We start from the raw sequence: 21,591 nt of genomic DNA, 5'->3' as shown, positions 1-21,591 counted from the left end.
TAGCTAATTATTTTTCTCCGTGAAACTTCGATCCCAAACCATAAAGGACTTTAAGGGTTATCACCAGTCCTTTGAATTGAGCCTGGAAATAAATTGGAAACCAGTGTTGCTCTATGTGTATTTTAATATAGGAATCACATTCCTCTTTTTTGCACCTTCTGCTAATAATCTGGTCACAGCATTCTGGACCAATTCGTAGTTTCTGAACACTCTTCAAGGCAGTCCTATGTGGAATGTATTGCAGTAATCCAGATGTGATGTAACTAAGGTATGTGTAACTAAGGGAGCAATCCTATCCAGATAGTTGGCAGCCTCCGATTATCTGATGCAGAGATCCAGCTGCTCTGCATCTCTGCTAGAAAGGTAAAAATAATAATAATAATAATAATAATAATAATAATAATAATAATTTTATTTCCTACCCGCCTCTCCGATTGGATCGAGACAGGGAACAACAGCAAGCATAAAACACATAAAATACTAGTTAAAAACCTAGTATACACTGTTAAAAAACATTCTAAAGGCATGCTAAAAGTATCCTAAAATTCTACTGGATAGGCCTGCCGGAAGAGATCAGTCTTGATTTTGCCTGTCTAGCAGCAGCACCTTGGAGAAGGAGGGAAGGAGCCCCAACCTTTGAGGAGCGAGTAGTCAGGGTTCAGTTCCAATGAATTTATCTTTAATTCTGCTGCTTTACAGAGGGAGAAAGGAGCAGAGGATTTTAAGGAGGCAATGGTGCTTCTTATAAATACACACATACACACCTGTTTATTATTATTATTATTATTTATTTATATAGCACCATCAATGTACATGGTGCTGTACAGATAACACAGTAAATAGCAAGACCCTGCCGCATAGGCTTACAATCTAATAAGTTGTAGTAAACAATAAAGAGGGAAGGAGAATGCAAACAGGCACAGGGAAGTGTAAACAGGCACAGGGTAGGGCAAAACCAACAGTGTAAATATTATTATTATTATTTATTTATATAGCACCATCAATGTACATGGTGCTGCTGTTGTTTTTAAAAACATATTTACCCCTGTCAGATGTATTTTTTTCCAAATGTGATAAAAAGAGGTTTTAAAAATGGTCACTATTTTGACAAAATCAGATCCCTAGTTACAGTCTAGTTTGCCAGAAACGCTGCTGGACCAAGAGAAAGCTCCCCCATCCCAAATCTTAAAACCTGGGCAGGCTCTCATGGGAGAATGTGGTCCTCCAGGTAGCCTGGTCCCAAGCTGAATAGTAACAGGGATTTGAATTTGCACCTCCCCAAATCCTCTGAATATTTTTAGGTCTTCATCCAGGAAAGTTCTTTGATTTTCTTGGTAAAATATTTCTGTGTACTGTGAAAATAAGGGTTTCTCATTTTTCTTCTATTTTCAGAATATTGGGGAGTCAGCATTACCTAGTGTCCTGAAACAATTGCTGCCTATCATCAAGTCTCATAATAACAGGACAGATAATGATTATACTCCCGAAGACTTCCTTGTTTTGCTGGTGTATATTTACTCCATAGTTGGGGAAATGAAAACTGGAAAAGAATTAGATGAGGCTGAAGGAGAAGTGAAGGAAGCCCTTGCCCAATCAATTTGTGATGAACCTGAGCTGCCTACCTTACTGCAGAAAATAACAGGTAAGTATACACTTTATGAGTTCCCTTTCTAGTTCAAGCAGGAGACTGTTCAGAGATGATTTGTGTCACTGAATTCCATTACCTAAAATGTGTTGAATATACCTAAAAACAGATTTATTGTGCTGAGGCAGGCAGGATTTCACTAACTCCTTCTAGTTATTACATGCAAACTCATGCAGTGAAGCGGAGGAAATCCAGTCATAGCAAGTAAAGGTTGTATTACCTGGGAATAAGACCTACTGAACTTACTTCTGATAGATATGCATAGGATTGTGCTGTAAAGCTCTTAACAGTGCAATCCAATCTATTTCTGCTGAATTCCCGTGGGACTTACTCCTAGTGTGTGTGTGTGTGTGTGTGTGTGTGTGTGTGTATATATATATATATGTGTGTGTGTGTGTGTGTGTGTGTGTGTGTGTGTGTGTGACTAGTCTAAAAGAGTTTGTAACTTCACTTGGGCTTTAAAGATGTGTGGGATGGTGAAATTATGAGCAAAGGGTGGTGTTCTTTTCTGTGGTGGGCTAAAGGAGTGAGAGATTGGAACAGAAGTTTCCTAAGTGTAGTTACATTTTGCTAAAGCATTCATTAGTAGGGAAAGCCCCCTTTACCCGGCTGTTTCTGCTAATTTTTCAGAAGCATTGCAAACAGGCAAAAGCGGTTGCCCATTCATAATGAGGGTTAGTGGTTAGTAGCAGTGGCCTCACTCTGAATTGGTGCTGTTTTGATATCTAGTAACCAAATCTGATTGGTTGCATGGCACTGTGACATCTTCACATTCATTACCTGATCCCTGATTGGCTGGGATAATTTTGCGAGGAAAAAGGTTGTGCAGTTTAAAAAGTTAATCATGCTGAAGCAGCTGCTGACCAGGCATGAAAAGGGTGAGAGGAGGAGGGGAGAATTTTGGCTCACTGAATGTGCTACTTATTAGAAAATGCTAATGTGTGAGCACTTCATGCAGCACTAGAGATAACTTGGGCGACCATATGAAAAGGAGGACTGGGTTCCTTTATCTTTAACAGCTTTATAGAAAAGGGAATTTCAGCAGGTGTCATTTGTATTCATGGAGCACCTGGAGAAATTCCCTCTCTATCACAACAGTTAAAGCTGCAGGAGCCCTGCCCTGTTTTGTATCTGGTCACTCTAGCATAGAGGAACAATAGGTGTAGAATTGGATGCACATCTGCAGAGTTACTTGTAGTCAGGGGTATGTTGCAGTTTTGGCAGGCCTTTGGTGAATAATCTGGACCTACATTTATCTATTAAAACCATCTTTTCCCATTGATTAATGTAATGTTGGCTTTGGAAAGTCAAAATTAATTAAAAGGCATGTTTGTTAAACCTCTGCTTTATGAACGTCAAAATCTGTCCTCTCTGGCACTGCAAATAGAAATATGTCTAAAATGCACATTGAATGTTTAATTGAAATAGTATATTAACTAATTGAAAATGAAGTAACATGAAGACCTTGTCAGTGGTTTTGTAGTTCTTGAGATAATTCATGTGTGGAAATGGAGTAATCATCTATAGATCCCACTAGGACACATTTCACTTGATTTAAAGACCAGAGCTACATAGTAATACTTCAGGAGCAGAGTAATTGTAGGTGTACATTGTACATGTGCTCTAGTTTTCCCCATCTTTGTCCTCCAGGGGTGTTGGACTACAATTCCCATCCTATGAAGAATGGTGGGAATTATAGTCCAACACATCTGGAGGGCACAAGGTGGGGGAAGGTTGATCTCTTCACTCTGCAGAAGTCATGATCCTTCCATATGATTGTGGAATACTCTCCTCTCGGAGATACATCAGGCCATTCTCCCTCCTCCCCTAAATTACTTAATGTGGCTTCTGTGATCAACCTGAGGTGGTAGAGATGCTCAGTGTGCTACAAGAGGGCTGCTTATGGCTGGGGACTGGGGCAAACATTGCATTTCCTCTGAGGGTAAGCCTTTGACTGTTATGATTGGCACTGCAGAAACTGACCTACAGCTTGAATCACATGCAAACAACAGTGCTGGTTATTTCCTTTTGAAGTCCTACTGGCATTGAACTGGTCTACACCAACAAGATGCAATTTAAAAGCCCATGAACTACTGAGGTAGATTGTGAATCTCAATTTGCTGCTAGTTGCTTTCAGACCTTGGAATTCAGTTTCTAAGCACCAGGGCCAGCCTTAATAGTGGGTGAGCTCAGCATTGAGCTGAAGGAAGGGCCAAGCTGAGCTTGGTGAGCCTGTGTTTGTTGCGTTGATTGTCTGCAGTGAACTAGGGCAAAGGAAATCACTAAGTGTATTGATTCACAGTTCTACAGGTTGTTTGGGTACCAAGTATAAAACTGAAGTTCCATCAGTTAACTTTAAAGTATGTTCCTTTTTCAGTTCCCAGTTTAATGTCATTTATTCTAGATAAAAATCAGCAGATCATGGCTTTGCTTTGAAAAAGCATTACCAAGAGCTTTAAGAACTACAAATATTATAAAGGACTGTAGGGTAGTAATATAATATTTTTTAAGATACCTGGGAAGGTGGACGCAGAAGGTGCTCCTTGTGCAGGGTGCTATTTATAGTAGGGCCAGTCCTGCTAAGCACCAAACCACCCAAGACCAGGACTGGCAAGCTGGCATGCTCAGGACCAGTGCAGCAGCCAGCAAGAGAGAAGGAGTCAATGAATGGTAAAGTGTAAGAAACATTTGAGGAAGCTGTGGATCCTTAGCTAAACTTGCATACTCCTCCTGCCTGTTACATTTCCATAGACATTTTTCTTTTTGTTAAGCATGATGAAATGATAAATCCTTGTACTTGTATTCAAGAGAGAGAGAGAGAGAGAGAGAGAGAGAGAGAATGAATAAATAATCTCTTATTGTTAATGAGCTTTATCACACCAGCGTTAAACTATGCAGTCACTGCGAATTGCATGCAAAGGACTCAGAAGTTTTCCACTTTATAATCTGCTTTGATTGTGAAGTACTCCCATGCATCCTGCCTTAATTGTGCAATAAAGCAAAAAGATTTGCCGTATTTAGCCCCTACATTTTGAGCGTATCTTCCAAGCCGCCGCTGGGGCGCAGGAGCAGGATTTTAAAGAAATGCTTACATCTGCGTAAGCTTTAAAGATAAAGACACCAAAATTGGCACAGTAATAGATATTAGGGAGACCTTTAAGCATACCAAATTTGAATTGAATTGGGTCATCCGTTGATTTTTTATGATTTTTTACATTTCCCCCCTTAAACTCACTTCCTGGTATGCAAAGGATCGCTGTCGCCCGGTAGCAAAAACAACAACAACCATGAAAGCTTAGCACTACGGCGGAGGGGGGGTGGATAATCCGAGGGAAGCAGGTATGTGGGATGAAGCTTAATGTTGCTAAAAACAGTCTTTGAGAGTTTCACACATTCCTTAAGAAAAAGGCAGGAAATGTCCCAATTAACATGTTTTATGCGAGTAGGTTTTGCATGTCTATTGTAATAGTCTCTTTAATTTAGATGATTAGAGAACATGTGGCAAATAGCACAACTATGTCACTATTCAGATTTTCCATACTATAGATACTCATTTGTAACAACTCATAAATCCTGCCAGGCATAGAATAGTACACCATCCAGTAAAGCTGTTTGTGTGAGAAGTACAAAATAAACAACTGTTGTAGAACATAATGCAGATGTTATTTTACAGTATAAAATCAATGGTGGAAAATGCCTGGTGTTCATGAGAACAAAAGCAGAACCATCCTGTATCAGTTTTCTAGCACATTCAACAAATCATTGTTTGTTCTTTTGTTCCTACACCAGAGATTTCAGAGAAAGTGTGAGCAATCACTTTCGCCTTGCAATACATTTCTACACTTCAGATGTTTATGGATATTAATCGCTTTGGTTAATAATCATAAAATTTGCATCAATCAAAAACATCCTTGGCAATAACTAGGACGGGCAAACGTATGCGTATATGTGTTTGAAAGAAAGCATAATTACTTCGCATTCTTTCACAAATGAAGGATTTCTTGCATATTAGGGTGTTACTACACACCATTGTTTAACTTATTTATTTATTTTATTTAAAAGATTTATAAGCCTCCTTATAAAGTAAACCCACTATTTTAAACTATTTATTTATTTATTTATTTATTTATTTATTTATTTATTTATTTATTTTATTTAAAAGATTTATAAGCCTCCTTATAGGGTAAACCCTCCTAAGGTGCCATGCAACAAAACTTAAAACTGCAAAACAATAAAAATGATGATAGAAACAATGACAAGGCTGGAGAAGGCTGGTCTAATTCAATTTACTCTTATACTGACCTCATTACGATATGCATTTCTCCAGCTCGGCAAGCAGCAACAATGATGAGGAACAGGTTGGGGAAGTGTGTACCATAATGAACTTGGGACACAGATAACGTGAACCAGATGTGTTCTTTGTAAATACTTAGTTCTGCCCTAAACATTATGTGCACTATGCACATACAGTCACATACGACAAATGCATGCCTTTCTTTCCATGTTTGTATGCAGCTGGAAGTCTGTCAGTTGGCAACAGTTAATAAAAAGTAAGGTTGAGCATTGCATTTCATCTTTATCTGTGCTGTAAAACTACACTAGGAGTAATGGCATAGTTGCATGTACTTGATGGGAGAAACGTTTTACATGTGCAAATTTGTGGCATTTGAAGAATTTGGGGGGGGGGGGGATTCTGGAAAACCACTGACACTTCCACCCCAATCCAGCTAGAGACATATGTCCTCTAAAGCATGCTTCCTCACACGTACCTCCAGATAGGGAAGGAACTGTACATGAAGTTCCTCAAATGGCAAAGTCTCATGCAGCAGCTGAGGCTGTGCTCATGTAGTCTTCTCCAGATAATTAGCAATCGCTCTCTTCATTGGTTGGGAAGATGGAACAAGGAGCTGGCCACTCCCAGCTCCCTCAAAACAGATGATTGGCAGTATTGTGGATGTTCTGACAGGGGCCTCATGTTGGCAGGCAGCCCCAGCTGCTGGATGGAGCTTGGTGAGTATAAGGAACCCACATGTACAGCTGCCCATTCCTGTGCACGCATACAGTTGAATTGGGTCCTTTCCTTGTATAAACTGTATAAAGACCATAATAAGTTGTATCCTTTAATCTGAGTGAGTCAATATGTTCTAAACTAATAAAAGTGACAGGAAGATAAATACTTGCTCATATTGGCATCAGTTTAAAATATTACATGCAGTTTCATTTGATATAGTTGTTTGTTTATAGTGGGGTATTCAAATGCAATGGACAGCTGAATATGTCTATTCTGGGCTTTCTCTTGGCTTTAATTTATAACAGTTTGAAATTCTTCATCACTGTTTCCAGCAGAAATCAGGAACAAAAGTTTAGACCAAGCACTATTGTAAACGAATGGCCAACAGGTGTTTTTTCCCCCCAATTAAAAGCTTTCCTTTGGCAGGTATAGAAGAAAATCAGAACTTTTAAAGTAGTGCTTGAAATTTGGAACTTACATTGATTCTGAAACACCTGTTCACAGCTGAACACAATTGTAAAACAGTGCCAAAATGTTAATTTTACCAAACTGTATCCCCATCAATTGCAGCTGTGTGGGGAACACTGGAACCTAGGCCCATAGCTGAGGTGAAACAAATGGCAGGAATCCTGGACTTAATGCCCTAGAGTCTGCTGCCATCATTGTCTCCTAACCAGGGGGTTAAAAAAAAGCAAGAGGGCAAGCAATATAAACTCTCAAAATAACTGAACCAGTCTAGAGACGTTCTTTTCCAATATATAAATCTGCATAGCCAAGGGAATGGAATTCATTTCCTCTATAGGAAAAGTAAAGCTGGAGAAAAATCACAAATATAAAGCTCCTTACTACAATAGGGACAGAGACCAACTCCACTGATGGGGAGCTCTTTAACCTATTTAAATTCTTGCTTTGCTGAAGCTCCAATTCTCTAACATTTCCTTTAGCTGCTGTATTGGGATAAAAAGGATGCCTCTAGTCCTTTTTGAGAATATGCATTCACAAGGAAACAACATTTAAGGGATTACTCCAATATGACCCAAAGTTATTTTTAAAAATCTTTTTTCATATGCAGATTTTTCATCCATAATATACTCAGTAAAACCCCTTCAAGAAAAAAGCCTGAGAGTAGAGATCTTTACAGTGTAGTGCGAAGGGCAATACGCATTGATTAAAAGCTAAACTACGCAACAAAGATATGTGGATTTGATAAGTCTAGAACGTATTTTAATATTATGGAAACATTGTGCTCAAAACTAATTTGGGTCACATTAGAGTGTAAGGGAAGGTTGACATATGCTGGTGGTGCAGTTTATTTTATATTAGAAAAGAGATTGTATTTCTAAAAGTTGGGCAAAAGGCATGAAAGCTGGTAGGGGAAAATACATGGTACTTGGAGGAGCAAGACCTGGAAATGTTTGGACAATGAATGCAAATAAATTAAGATTGGGTTGAGTCTCTTTGGTTGCCATCCTATCCACACTGTCTTGAAATAAGTGTTATGGCTAGCATTGCACATCCAAACTAAGTTGTTGTTTTTATACTGTTTTTATGTTTTTTTAAATTTTTGTTTACTTTTAATGTTTACTATTTTTAATTGTTGTAAACCGCCCAGAGAGCTTCGGCTGGGGGGCGGTATATAAATGTAATAAATAAATAAGTACTACTATGTATTTAGGGCTTACACTTGTAAATGGATTTAGGATTTCAGCCTAGGATCACAATCCTATGCATGTGTACCTGGGAGTAAGCTTCACTGAGAAAAGTAATATGTATTTCTGAGTAAACATGCATAGGATTGTGGTATGAATTTCTTTGGCTTCTTTTTACAAACCTTCCACAACCTGGTACCCTCTGGATGTTTTGAAATTCAATTTCCAGCTTTCCTGATCACTGTCCATATTGATTAGGACTGATTATTATTATTATTATTATTATTATTATTATTATTAATTTATTTATATAGCACCATCAATGTACATGGTGCTGTACAGAGTAAAACAGTAAATAGCAAGACCCTGCCGCATAGGCTTACAATCTAATAAAATCATAGTAAAACAATAAGGAGGGGAAGAGAATGCAAACAGGTACAGGGTAGGGTAAGCAGGCACAGGGTAGGGTAAAACTAACAGTAGAAAGTAACAGTAGAAAGTCTGCACAACATCAAGTTTTAAAAGCTTTAGGAAAAAGAAAAGTTTTTAGTTGAGCTTTAAAAGCTGCGGTTGAACTTGTAGTTCTCAAATGTTCTGGAAGAGCGTTCCAGGCGTAAGGGGCAGCAGACGAAAATGGACGAAGCCGAGCAAGGGAAGTAGAGGCCCTTGGGCAGGCGAGAAACATGGCATCAGAGGAGCGAAGAGCACGAGCGGGGCAATAGTGTGAGATGAGAGAGGAGAGATAGGAAGGAGCTAGACCGTGAAAAGCTTTGAAGGTTAACAGGAGAAGTTTATATTGGATTCTGAAGTGAATTGGAAGCCAATGAAGAGATTTCAGAAGCGGAGTAACATGGTCGGAGCGGCGAGCCAAGAAGATGATCTTTGCGGCAGAGTGGTGAACAGAAACCAACGGACTGATGTGAGAAGAAGGAAGGCCAGAGAGAAGAAGGTTGCAGTAGTCCAACCGTGAAATAACCAGTGCATGAACAAGCGTCTTGGCAGAAGAGACAGACAAAAATGATCGAATCCTGGCAATATTATACAGGAAAAATCGACAAGATTTAGCTACTGCCTCAATATGAGGAATAAAGGAGAGCGAGGAGTCGAATATAAAGCCAAGGCTACGAGCTTCCTTGACCGGAGTAAGCGTAACATCATTGACAGTAAGAGAGAATGAGAGATGAGGAGAAGGTTTAGGAGGAAAAACAAGCAATTCAGTCTTTGCCATGTTAAGTTTCAAGCGACGATGAAGCAGCCAAGCTGAGATATCTGAAAGACATGCCGAGATACGATCGTGAACATCAGGAGAAAGTTCCGGAGATGACAGATATAGTTGTGTATCATTGGCATACAGATGATATTGGAGGCCATGAGATTGAATAAGCTTGCCCAAGGGCAACATGTATAAGGAAAACAACAACGGGCCAAGCACTGAGCCTTGCGGAACCCCTACTGAAAGGGGAAAGGAGGAAGACGAGCTGCCATTAGTCAACACGCTGAAAGAGCGACCCGCTAGATAGGAGGCAAACCAGTTATAGACAGAGCCACAAAATCCAAGGTCATGAAGGGAATCTAAGAGAAGATCATGATCAACCGTGTCAAAGGCTGCAGTTAGATCAAGGAGAATAAGAACGGAATAATGGCCTTTAGACTTGGCAGTAAGGAGATCATTGGTGATCTTAGTAAGGGCTGTTTCGGTGGAATGCAGAGGACGGAATCCAGATTGAAATGGATCCAAAGCAGAGTTACTAGAAAGAAAGTCAAGACAGCGAGAGTAGACCACACGCTCCAGGATCTTTGAAACAAACGGCAACAAAGAGACAGGTCGGTAGTTAGACAGAGCTAGCCTATCAAGAGTAGGTTTCTTGAGAATGGGAGAGACTGTAGCATGTTTAAAAGCAGAAGGAAATGAACCAGAGGACAGAGAAGGATTAATAATATGTAGCAAGGAAGGGAGGATAGCAGGAATAAGATTAATAAAGACGCGAGAAGGAATCGGATCACGAGAACAAGTGGAGCGCTTCGAAGAGCGCAGTATTGTAGACAGTTCTACAGTTTTGGACAGTTGTAGTCCAAAACATTTGGTGGGCATCAGGCTAGCAAAGGGTGTCCCAAACTGCGAAGATTGTGAGCAGCTTTGGGAAGTAATTTGTGGAAAACTGCCAAAATACACAATGCGCTATTATAAATGACTTCTAGCACAGTGTCAATAGCATTTGCTGGTGCAATGAGTTCCCCAGAAAAAATGCTGCACCAGCAAATGCTATTAGGATTGTGATAGAGGTCACTTACATTAGTGCAACAAAATTTATGTTCTGTAGTATCAAATTGGATACTGCCTCTGAGCCTGCAGGATAAAGTGGGCTTTATTTCGGAAAAATAAATTAGTAAAGAATAAAATTAATTATTTAATACAAACAAAGATCTAAAAGCACAGCAAAACAAACACAGCATGATAAAAATACAGAGACAAAAACCAACCTGACAAAAATATAATGCAAAGCTAATCAATAAAATAAAGTAAAAAAAAACCCCACAACCATCTAAAACTGGCCAAGAAATAAAACAGGAGTTAAAACCACCAACATGTAATAGGGATTAAAATAGCCTTATCTGGCAAGAGAAAGGAAACAATGTTGGCACTGGCCGAAGGTCCTTGAGAAGAGTGTTCCATATCTGGAAGACAACATTGAGAAGCTGCTCTTTTTAATAGACATCTTCTGAGCTTCCGAATGAGGAGTAATTTGGAGGAGGACCTCCATAGATGAACTTGGGGTATGGGTAAGCACATTATGGGAGGCGGTGTTACATCAGATACCATGTTTATTATTTATTTATTTTCTTTAAAACATTTATATACCGCCCTATATCATTAAGATCTCAAGCTATGAAGAATTTTATAGGTAAAAACTAGAACTCTGAATTAGACTTGGAAATGAACTAGAAGCCAGTGCAAGTGAGGACTAGGATGATATGTTCACTTGCTTGTTTCTAGTCATAACACTTGGTGCCATATTTTGCACCAGATGTAATTTGAGACAGCCTTAAAAATTGATTTCCAAATTGGATCATCAGCGAGAGAGCTGTTAAAGGCACACCATACCATAAAGGTCACTTGAGCTTCTAATGACAATGATGGATCCAAGAGCAGACCCAAGGTATAAACCTGGTCCTTCAGTGGAAGTTAATTTCCTCATTTTGACTGAGGAACCAGAGCTTCATTCTCATGGCAAGTTCTAGCACACCCACAGCCTCACCTGGCTATGTATAGAAGGAGAAAAAGAGTTGTGTGTCATCAGCATACTGATGCCATCACACACCAATCCCTGAATGGCCTCACTTAGCAGTTTCTTTTAGATGTTGAACAGCTTGAGGGATAAAATGGAACTCTCTGGGACCTGGAAGCAAAGCTGCAACTGGGTTGAGAAATCTCACAGCATCACCAACTTCTTTTTTAAAAAAGAAAAAAGGTCATCCAAGTATAAGTGGAACTCCTGCAAAACTCTTACAGATACTCCAGAAATATATACATCTTCCCAACAGAATACTACTTTCCAACAAATTCATTTGCCTCTGGAACCACAAGGCAAAGGTGTAGGCATAATGGGTAGAAAAAGAGGCAGAGTTTTAGTGGGCCTCATTTGGCCCTCTGAGGATCTCTATTGACTGGAGTGTTTTAGTCAAACTTCTCAGCAGAATCAGTAGGGAGGCTAAGAGTTACTGTAGCAAGAACTGTATTTTATGAGATAAGAAAATTTGTTAAACACTGGGTTGGTTAAAGTCTTAGTCATGCTTAGAGCAGACCCATTGAAATCAATGGGACTTTATGTTAGTCGTGGCTAATGTAATTTTTGTTGATTTCAGTGGCCTTACTCATGGTATGTCTAACTTTAGATACAACCCAATATATATGGGGATGGATTTTTGCTTCACAATCCCTTAGCTGTGATATTTATTTATTATTTACAACATTTGTTTACCACTCCATATTTAAAACAGATTCCAGAGTAGTAAACATACAAAGTAAAATAGTAAAAAAATAACAAGATTAAAACACCACATTAAAATTGTACTTTTAAAAGACAGAATGCCAATAAAACTATGGCTGTCAGTTAAGGAAGGCTTCCTGGAATAGAGGTGTTTTCAGATAGGGTGACCATATTTTGGAAACCGAAAAGGAGGACAACATGGTCTGCCCCAAGGGGGCATGCCCACCCGAACATAGCCTTGGTCACATGTCTGATTTTACAGCACACATTTAAGACAAATCTGTTCTACATAACATCTTAATGTTAAAATCACTGAAATAAAGAACAAGTGAGAGATTCAATGTATCTGAAATTAATTTCACTCACACCTACGTTTGTAGGTTTTGCTGTACTTTGAAGCTTTTGCTACACTCTGTGTGTTACATTCTCCCCTTACTTCAAATATCTTTTCTGACTGTATCTTCACTCATTGCAAGCTGCTGTTGTTGTTAACAGGGTTATTGCCCCCAGATCTGTTTCAAATTTGGTACGGCTAAAGCTCTACCTAAAAGCTATCATGGTGCCAACTTTCAGCTCTTTATCTTTAAAAATGACAGTTTAAAAATAATAATTTTAAAACCTTATTTTTTAAAAAAATCCTAAAAAATCAATGGATGAACAGATCTGTTTCAAATTTGGTGTGGCTAAAGCTCTACCTAAATCCTATCATGGTACAAAGTTTCATCTCTTTAACTTTAAAAATGATGATTTTAAAAATAATTTTAAAACCTCAGTTTTTAAAAAGTTCCTAAAAAATCAATGGATGAACGGATCTGTTTCAAATTTGGTGTGGCTAAAGCTCTACCTAAATCCTATCATGGTACAAAGTTTCATCTCTTTAACTTTAAAAATGACGATTTTAAAAATAATAATTTTAAAACCTCAATTTTTAAAAAATTCCTAAAAAATCAATGGATGGACGGATCTGTTTCAAATTTGGTGTGGCTAAAGCTCTACCTAAATCCTTTCATGGTGCCAAGTTTCATGTCTTTATCTTAAAAAATGACAGTTATAAGCATTTTTGTTAATTCCTATTAGAGCTGCTCTTTGCAAAAAAAAAACCGGATTTCCCCTCCCACTCCCGGATTTGCCATCAAAAACCCAGACAAATCCGGTCAAATCCGGTCATATGGTCACCCTATTTCAGAAGAGCCAGAAGCAAGAAAGTGTTGGTGCCTGCCTGACCTCCAGGGGCAGGGAGTTCCACAGAAGGGCAGCCACCGCATTGAAGACTGTTCTCCGGGTGGACTGCAGTCGGGCCATAGATCCATGTTGAACCACCAGGAACATGTTGCTTTCTATGAACTCAGAATCAGTTTGTGTTGTTTTAGGGTAGCTTTCCCCAACCCAGTGCCCACCATGCTAGCTTCCCACAATGCTAGCTGGTGGGAATTGTAGCCCAATTCCCACCAGCTAGCATGTCCAATACAGCTACAGGATACTAGGTGGGGGAATGTTGTTTTAGGGAAAGGGTGGCCAAAGACAGTTTATAAATCATTATATGGATAGCAAAGATTATCTGCATCTCATATGTTCTATATAAATACAGGTGAGTGTAAAATACAGCAAAGTGAACACTGTCTGTATTAGTATTATTAGGGTGCAATCCTATGCATGCTTAGAAAGAAAAAAGTCCTACGACTCACTAAATGGTGGCTTGTAGGACTTTTTCTTTCTATACATGCATAGGATTGTGTCATTTATTTTATTTATAAGTATTTATAAACTGCACACACCTACAGATTTTATATACCAGTCATAAAAAACATAAAAAATAACCAACACAAAGAATTAATATGTTCATAAAAATAAAATACATGTTAGGCTAAAGTACACTGGGAAGGCTTGTATAAATGATGTGTCTTCAATATGAGCCTAAAAATAAGAATTCTTGATTCATGTCTAATATCAGGGAGGAGATCATTTTACATAGTGGGTGCTACCTCACTAAATGGTCTAATCCAAACAATTTTAAAATTCATTGGTATAAAAGTAGCGTAACTATTTTTTATATCCTGCAATGGGGGAGGCTTATTTTTTTAAAAAAAGTCTTGAGATAAGCTATATATTGTAAATAAGCTATATATTGTAGCTTATTTTAGTTTGATATTCAAAATGAGATTCATATTATAATTCCCATAGAAGTTATAGTTTTAATTATGTTTCCATGTGTTACCTACCTACTCAGTCTTCAGCGCCTGATTTGAGCTGGCTCTAAACTGGCTGGTGATTTTCATTGAGGTGTCTATAATATGGAGTTGTCTGTCTGTCTTTTTTCCAAACATTGAGACACATGCCTTCAGCTTTGCGGTCCCTTGAATTCTTGCCAATTTAACAAGTCAGCCAACTGGAGCAGGAAACTAATATGTTGCAATATTCATTAACTATTTACGTTTCTCAAAGTACAGAAGCACAATAGCATTATAAAGGTCATCTGAACAGCATGTTTAAGTAAATGTTATAATTAGCAATTAAGCTGCCCTTAAAATTAAGCCACATTCTTTCGATTGGAGCTTGTACAAACATATGATGGTTAATCCCCCTTCCCCCATTTCTTTTCCATACAAGTCATTTTTTTTTGGAAAGAATCCAAGGTTTGGCAAAAAGCAATTTACACATATTTAAAACATGAGTTTTCTTTTCTGCTGGCTTACTTTTCCAGACTGGGTGTGTGCCCTTCAGAAACAATGAAATGTTACAATAATAGTGGTATAAAGCCATGGGGGTGGAATGAGTTCTTGCTAGCATGAGATTTAATGTAGTTTTGTTGTACATTTTGTAACACTTGTTAAGGTGCTTGTTGAAGTAGATGATAATGGAATGTTACTTTTTCAGTACTTTCTGTCAAAGCAGTAAATTATTCAAGTAAAATGAACCGTTGATTGACTTCTTGTTTACTGTAATACATTTTAAGAGCAGGTAATCACCAAATTTTAAACAGGCACAGTGAGTGCCTAATTGATCATCCCTGGGAATAATTCCATTTTTGATTGCTCCATTTTTTTCTGGCTGGAAATCTACAACTTCTAGACACTATGACATCATATGAATCTCTAGCACTCGCGTGCACACGCACACACACACCACTAACAGTGGTCAGCTATGGTTCATTATTTTCCTGGAATTAGTAAGTCGCTGTCAACAGTTACACTGGGCATGATGTAGATCCTTTCATTTTTGATGTCTTCCAGATTTTTTCCCCCAAGCCTTCGTATCATGCAGGTTTACACACAGAAATAATAAAGAGAAATGTAGAGTTTCTGTTCAGAGCAGATGTGCAGAGACTTAAAACAAAAACCACAAGGGTTCCATTATTACCGTGCTATATGTGGAGCCAAATAAATGTCTTGATTGATTGATCAAAACATTTACTCTCTTATGATTGAGGAACACTTTATTATTATTATTGCTAAAGCTCATTGGTGTCTTAGTTTTTCAATAATGTCACATTATGTATGGAATTAATAAATTAAGAGAGAAAATGCCCTGGTTTGGTCAGTCATTCCAGGCTTTCTGAACCACGGTTTATGAATCTGGGAACAAGAATGGGGCCAAGCACTCCTCCTCTCACCCCACCCCCACCCCACGATTGCAGGCCAGCTTCAGTGCAAAGATCTTGGCTTCTATTAGGTAAGTCAGAATTTGACTCCAAACAAAGAAACTCTGGCTTAATGTTGGTTAGCTTACCAGAAAAATAAGCCAAAACTTCTTGACTTGAAGGATTTTACTCTTGTGCCAGTGTCCCAGCTATTCCAATGCATTAAGTTACAGATTTTTCTAAGACTGGAAAATCTCCAGAATAAATGAGGTTGGGTTTTTTAAAAAACATAATTCACAATAGTCTGACAGTGCAATCTTATGAATGTTTACTTCGAAGTAAGTCCCACTCAGTTCAGTGGGGCTTAATCCTGTATAAGTGTACATAGAATTGCAACCTAAATTTGCTTACTAGAATGCAATTTCCTGTGCTGGTACCTTCACAGTGGAAATCGCCCATGATGATTATATTTATTTATTTATTAAATTTAGATACCACCCCATAGCCGAAGCTGTCTGGGCGGTTTACAAAAGTTAAAACAGTGAACATTAAAAAGTATACAAATTTAAAACCATAAAAAATATAAAAACAACAGTGTAAAACAGTATCCATTTTAAACAACGACAGTTCTGGGGTCCATTAAAAAAAAAACTTAGCATCTCTTGTTAAATGCTGTTAAATGCCTGGGAGAAGAGAAAGGTCTTGACCTGGCGCCTAAAAGATAACAATGTTGGCGCCAGGCGAGCCTCATTGGGGAGATCATTCCATAATTGGGGGGCCACCACTGAAAAGGCCCTCTCCCTTGTTGCCATCCTTCGAGCTTCCCTTGGAGTAGGCACTTTAAAGTACCTTTTTAAAGCAGATTTGGCAACTTTGCGCATTGTTAAACTTGAAAATAAAGAAAGAACACTGGAATATATTTATTCCTTTTTCTTGGCACCACATCAGTTTAACATCTGTCATGTTTTATAGAGGATTCATTTTATTGTCAGTGGAATCCCATTCTCTGGCTATTTTCATAAATAGCTGCATCTCCGTGTTCTTCTTGAATGATCACCTGAGTGTCTTTTGAAATATCGTTTTGTGTATTAATTAAGTACAATGTGAACATTTCATTTTGTCTAAGCACATCTGAAGTTTTCAAGTGGGATGGTAGCTCAGTGGTCAGACTCCTGCTTTGCAAATGGAAAGTCCCAGGTTCAATCCCTGGCATCTCCAGGTAGGGCTGGGAAAGAACCCTGCCTGAAACTTTGGAGAGCTGCTGGCAGTCAGTGTCGACAGTACTAAACTAGATGAACAAATGGTTGGACTCAGTATAAGGCAGCTTCCTATGTTCCTAAGCTTGCATTTCCATTGGTATAGCAGCATTTTGTATGAAGTGACATAACTACACCTCCCTCCTTTCCACCTCCACCATGTGTCCCCATCCCCCCTCTTACCTTTGCTGCTGAACTGGGGCTTTCGCAAGGGGCTGCAGGGCTCTCAGGAGATCTTGGCAGGGTCTCACGGCTCGAGATCTTGTAGAACACGGCTGAGATCTCAGTCTGGAGCCCTGCAGCAACAGAGAGCCAACGGTTGCTCCAGACAGCCCTAGCAACCATTCTGTCGCTGAGGAAAATGCCATGACAGGAGAGTGGCTGGCAGGACGCTTTGGAGCTGGCAGGCTCTCCCAGCTGGGGCAGGGGTGGGGGAGCGGTTCAATTTTCCATTCCTTCAGCCCTTCCACCTCATGTGGGCATCTCACACTGTTTAATGTGTGGGACAGCCCTTGAAACGGTTACTCCAAGGCAAATTAGACCTGCAGAAAGGCATGAATATCCACAGTTTTGTGATTACAATTTGATGAATTAAGTTATTTCAGCATAAATTATTGTGTAAACATGTCCGTACTCTTCTACAATTCATCAGTAGCTGCTGGAATAATCTGAGAGGGGTGGGGGCTATATGCCATAACAATAGTTTTTCTGAGAATTTTAGCTAAGGGCATAAATTGCAATTTTGGTTAGCCTACCACCACAGTTACTGTTAGACTCCAGTGTACTTATGTGATGACCCCCCTTTGTTAGGATTAGAGGCCCAAAGGTGCTAGCATAAATAATAATAATAATTAATAATAATAATAATAATAATTCTTACATTTTGATCGAGGTGGGGAACAACAGTAAATATAAAATACATAAAACTGGATTAAAACATACATTGTTAAACCATCCTAAAAACATTTAATAATAAATTTTAAGTTGTGTGATATCTTGTGTAAGAGTGTGAAACATCTTACACAGACGGAGGCCTACCCTTGGAATTCAGTTCTCTTTTCTCATGGAAGGAACTTGCCTTAGGTCAAATAAAACCCTTTTGCATGCAGAAAAGACCTTCCACTCACTGAAGAACACCTTTCTGTTACATTTTAGTTAATTACTGTCTTCATAAAGGTATTTTTAATGATGAATTATTCTATATGGTATTGTTGCCTCCTTTAAGCTTAATAGTCTGTATAAAGCCATTTTGTGGAGGTGGTGGGGTACCATTAGCTTTTGTTTTTAAACCTTCCAATCTGGTCTTTGTTCTGGTCTTTATTCAAGAGATGGAGACTACTGCCTTTTTTAGATCAGTTATCCACAACTTTACAAAAAACAAGAAATCCCAGCACGTAGTACACTGGAATCTTTGATTAATGTGAAATGTTTGGTAACATAGGTGACTTAGTCTTGCTATGCTTTGAACATGCTGTGTATACAAAATTAAAAGCTGAATTTTAAGGGGAGACTGTTGAATGTGCCATATTTTTATTGATGGTGCTGAAAAATGAGAAAAGATAGACCCACCCTGACTATACTCATAATTATTTGCTTAGACAGCTTCATGGCTTGGGTAAGATATGTTTAAAATATGTGTCAGTGATCATTTTTAAAAGCATACATTTGAAAAAGTATCTCTTTTAACGGAACTCCATAACACCAATCCACCAAGCAGTGTGCTGAAGTTATATAGTGATAAATAGGATATTCTAACTTCAGGATAAAGAATTGTACCTCAAAGGTTTCAGTATGAACCAGATGAAAACATTGAGTGAGCTTTCCAGTTACTTCTTAGTTTGGATTTGAGTGGCTTTTGCATATCCCCAAGAAAATTTAAAGCTTCAGTGTATCAAAGAATAAAGTTAAGCTGAAGGGTCTGTCCTTTGCTCTTATGTGCTTGCGTTGTATGGAATGACTACTGATCAAAGTAAAGCAAATTCATAAAATACAAATGTGCAGCTTCCTTATCAGCCCAGTTTATCAAAGAAGATGGGTTTGGGGGGACATAGATTTATTAGAGGTCTGGATCCAATTATTCTCTGTATGTCTGCATAGTATTGTAGATTTTGCTCTGATCAGTCTCTCATTGGAGAAAAATCAAATCAAAAACAAAAGAACACACCTCCAAACCTAATCTTTCTCGTGACAGTTTAAGTTACCAAAGCATTTTAAAATGTGGAAGCCTTGTCTGCAGTTGATTACATTTCTTGAATCATTTATACCTCCAACAGAAATTTGGCCAATTGGCATGGACCTTGGGCAATTAAAAACGAAAAAGATCCTTTTGGAACCTGCTCTGTATGATTTACTTCACCATAGTCTACACTAGCCAACTATCATGGCACAATGCAGCTATAGACCTTGTTCACACAACACACCAATCCATTTATTTTTATTTATTTATTTATTTATTACATTTTTATACCGCCCAATAGCCGAAGCTCTCTGGGCGGTTCACAAAAATTAAAACCACAGTAAAACACCCAACAGTTTAAAACACAATTACGAAATACAGTATAAAAAGCGCAACCAGGATAAAACCACACAGCAAAGTTGATATAGGATTAAAATACAGAGTTAAAACAGTAAAATTTAAATTTAAGTTAAAATTAAGTGTTAAAATACTGAGTGAATAAAAAGGTCTTCAGCTGGCGACGAAAGCAGTACAGTGTAGGCGCCAAGCAGACCTCTCTGGGGAGCTCGTTCCACAACCGGGGTGCCACAGCGGAGAAAGCCCTCCTCCTAGTGGCTTGTCAGCTTTGTTTCAGGGTGGCTTGTTTTGACATCTGAACCCGACATGGTTTCCTCAGTGTGGATTGTTAACCATTATTATTATTATTATTATTATTATTATTATTTATATAGCACCATCAATGTACATGGTGCTGTACAGAGTAAAACAGTAAATAGCAAGACTCTGCCACATAGGCTTACAATCTAATAAAATCATAGTAAAACAATAAGGAGGGGAAGAGAATGCAAACAGACACAGGGTAGGGTAAGCAGGCACAGGGTAGGGTAAAACTAACAGTATAAAGTCTGCACAACATCAAGTTTTAAAAGCTTTAGGAAAAAGAAAAGTTTTTAGTTGAGCTTTAAAAGCTGCGATTGAAGTTGTAGTTCTCAAATGTTCTGGAAGAGCGTTCCAGGCGTAAGGGGCAGCAGACGAAAATGGACGGAGCCGAGCAAGGGAAGTAGAGGCCCTTGGGCAGGCGAGAAACATGGCATCAGAGGAGTGAAGAGCACGAGCGGGGCAATAGTGTGAGATGAGAGAGGAGAGATAGGAAGGAGCTAGACCGTGAAAAGCTTTGAAGGTTAACAGGAGAAGTTTATATTGGATTCTGAAGTGAATTGGAAGCCAATGAAGAGATTTCAGAAGCGGAGTAACATGGTCAGAGCGGCGAGCCAAGAAGATGATCTTTGCGGCAGAGTGGTGAACAGAAACCAACGGACTGATGTGAGAAGAAGGAAGGCCAGAGAGAAGAAGGTTGCAGTAGTCCAACCGTGAAATAACCAGTGCATGAACAAGCGTCTTGGCGGAAGAGACAGACAAAAATGATCGAATCCTGGCAATATTATACAGGAAAAATCGACAAGTTTTAGCTACTGCCTCAATATGAGGAATAAAGGAGAGCGAGGAGTCAAATATAAAGCCAAGGCTACGAGCTTCCTTGACCGGAGTAAGCGTAACATCATTGACAGTAAGAGAGAATGAGAGATGAGGAGAAGGTTTAGGAGGAAAAACTAGCAATTCAGTCTTTGCCATATTGAGTTTCAAACGAGGATGAAGCAGCCAACCATGCACAAACCACCTTGAGAACCTATAAGCTTCTTGTTGGGTTGTTCAAAGTGGGATGTTTTGAGAGTGGCTTGTCGAGGTGTACAAACCTGGCAGAGTAGCTGGTGAGTGGCTTGTCAGAAAGGGCTATGGAGCCACTGGCAAGAGTGGTGAAAAACCTGGTCGTTCTGCACGATCTTGATATCCCCTCTCTATTATGTCTTGAAATACTAGTTAGTTTCCTCCTCCACTTCATTGTCTCACTAAACATCAACACCTTTTCCCCATATCTTCAGGGAGATTTGCACAAATTCACAGTAACTACACCCGAAGGTGAGGTGAAATCATTAAATATGTGCAAATATCCCCAAAGGTGAAAAAAAAATCTACAAAATAAACTCCACGTATGACGCAATTATGCTCATTAGCCGTGTAGCAGAATAGGCTGCTGAAGTTGTGCCGCAAAGGTCCATGGGATATGTGCCACAAGTGGATGGGAAGACTAAGGGGAACACAAGCCATGGCAAGCCGCAGAGCCCCTGATGGTCTGTCAAGAGTCACATGGCTTATTTTTAGGATGGCTTATCATGACTTGCGAACTGGGTTATGTTTCCTGACTCCCAGCTATGTTTAGGCTTCCCCCC

The 21,591-nt window shown here is 38.9% G+C and overlaps 1 protein-coding gene across 1 annotated transcript in view; it reads left to right on the top strand.

Annotated features, from left to right (window-relative positions):
* The window catches only part of SCFD2 (sec1 family domain containing 2), a 189,363-nt gene that overhangs the window by 66,965 nt on the left and 100,807 nt on the right, over window positions 1-21,591 (top strand). The window contains exon 5 of the mRNA XM_063135774.1: window positions 1,393-1,642. Within this exon, the coding sequence (XP_062991844.1) occupies window positions 1,393-1,642 (250 nt within the window). The remainder of the gene's footprint in view (window positions 1-1,392; window positions 1,643-21,591) is intronic.

This window comes from Elgaria multicarinata, chromosome 10 (genome assembly GCF_023053635.1).
Source record: "Elgaria multicarinata webbii isolate HBS135686 ecotype San Diego chromosome 10, rElgMul1.1.pri, whole genome shotgun sequence".
In the NCBI taxonomy this organism is placed as follows: domain Eukaryota; kingdom Metazoa; phylum Chordata; class Lepidosauria; order Squamata; family Anguidae; genus Elgaria; species Elgaria multicarinata.
This window is presented reverse-complemented; position numbering and strand designations above follow the sequence as displayed.